Below are 1749 nucleotides of genomic sequence, written 5' to 3'. Positions count from 1 at the left end.
ACCAGCTCGCACCCTGGCTTTCCCCAGAGTGAGGGGGTGCAGCAGGTCCTTGCCAGGCTGCTGTCTCCCAGCTGTTCCTGGGACAGCCATCACCACCCAGAGCTGCCTTGGGCTGGGCTCATTTCTACTTTATGCTCTGGTAGAGAAGCTTTTTGAGCTTCCTGCTGTGGTGGCTCACCCTGAACTTGGCAGACAGCCTGTGCTGCTCTTCCCCCGTGGGAAGAATAGATTCCCGCTGGTTTGGATTGGGAGTTCAGCTCACGAACATCCCACCCAGACCTGGCACTTTGTGGGATTTGGATCCCATGGGAGTGTCGGGGGGGCTATGATCGAGCCATGTAGCCTCTCTTTACTCTTCTGTGAAGCTTCTGTTTTCTGCGTGAGCCTCGACCCCAAGACCAACACGCTGGCGGTGACAGGTGGGGAGGACGACAAGGCCTTTGTGTGGCGTGTGAGCGACGGAGAGCTCCTGTTCGAATGCTCAGGTGAGGTGCTCAAGGCCATCCAAATGAGTGGCCATGTCCCCTCCCAGCCACGTCTCTCTGGACGTGCTTTTCCCCAGCCAATGCTCTGCTGGAGCCAGGCTCCTGACCATCCTCCATAACTTGGCCTGAGCAGTCCCTGTCCCCTGATGTCTCTAGGACACAAGGACTCAGTCACCTGCGCTGGCTTCAGTCACGACTCTGTGTTTGTGGCCACGGGTGACATGTCTGGGCTTATCAAAGTGTGGCGGGTGGATGCCAAGGAAGAAGTGTGGTCCTTCGAGGTGGGGGACTTGGAGGTGAGCAGTGGGATCCCTGGTGCTGTGGGGAGCTCATGGGCCGGCAGCCGGTACTCAGCTGGGGATGCCACCCTGGTGACACTGCTTGTCCCTCTCTCTGCCCAGTGGATGGAATGGCACCCTCAAGCCCATGTCCTTCTGGCGGGCACGGCTGATGGAAACTCCTGGATGTGGAAGATCCCCAGCGGAGACTGCAAAACCTTCCAGGGCCCTGCGTGCCCAGCCACGTGTGGCAGGATCCTGCCTGATGGTGAGGCATGGGCGCTGTCTGGGGTGGGGAATGTCACCAGCTCTGTGACAGATCCCACTGCCACCATCTGCTCTCTGGCTTCTGCCAGTCTGTGCTGAGTGGGAGGTGGAGGGACGAGGAGAGCTCTGGCTCTATCCACTCACCCTGTCTCACCCAGGGAAGCGAGCGGTGGTGGGTTACGAGGATGGGACCATGCGCATCTGGGACCTGAAGCAGGGAACCTCACTGCATGTCCTGAAAGGTAGGGAAGAGGTTAATCACCTGGGGTGCTCCCTAATTGCGGAATGGCCCCTTCCAGTGGGCTCTGACCTCTGCCTGAGTGGAAAGGTGGCACCCTCTGAGGGCAGGGGCTGCCGGAGGGAGCCTGGTGCTGGGCATCCCTGTTCCCACAGGTGGCTGCTCCTTGCCACCAAGGTGCTGGCAGAACCGGGCAAGGTGGATGCTGCAGGAGGGTGGGTTTCGAGGCCCATCGGATCTCTGTGGGGGGAGGACACGTGAAGCTCATGGCCTCTCCTGCTCGCTCCCCAGGCCAGGATGGCCACCAGGACCCCTTGACGTGTGTGGCCAGCAACCAGGATGGCAGTTTGATCATGACGGGCTCTGTGGACTGTCACGCCAAGCTGGTCAACTCTGCCACGGGCAAGGTGGGTCTATGTGGGTGGGGGCAGAGCCAGGAGCACTGGGGGGATCGGCCTCCCAAGCCCCTGTCCTGGGCCAG

At 60.7% G+C, this 1749-nt stretch overlaps 1 protein-coding gene across 1 annotated transcript in view; it reads left to right on the top strand.

Annotated features, from left to right (window-relative positions):
- The window catches only part of AAMP (angio-associated, migratory cell protein), a 3996-nt gene that overhangs the window by 260 nt on the left and 1987 nt on the right, over window positions 1–1749 (top strand). Inside the window, exons 2-6 of the mRNA XM_009702343.1 lie at window positions 366–485; window positions 642–781; window positions 887–1031; window positions 1189–1272; window positions 1560–1675. Coding sequence (XP_009700645.1) covers window positions 366–485; window positions 642–781; window positions 887–1031; window positions 1189–1272; window positions 1560–1675 — 605 coding nt within the window. The remainder of the gene's footprint in view (window positions 1–365; window positions 486–641; window positions 782–886; window positions 1032–1188; window positions 1273–1559; window positions 1676–1749) is intronic.

The sequence above is a fragment of the Cariama cristata genome, unplaced genomic scaffold (genome assembly GCF_000690535.1).
Source record: "Cariama cristata isolate BGI_N322 unplaced genomic scaffold, ASM69053v1 scaffold3276, whole genome shotgun sequence".
Classification (NCBI taxonomy): domain Eukaryota; kingdom Metazoa; phylum Chordata; class Aves; order Cariamiformes; family Cariamidae; genus Cariama; species Cariama cristata.
Note: the sequence above shows the minus strand (reverse complement) of the source record. Positions and strands in the feature narration are given on the sequence as shown.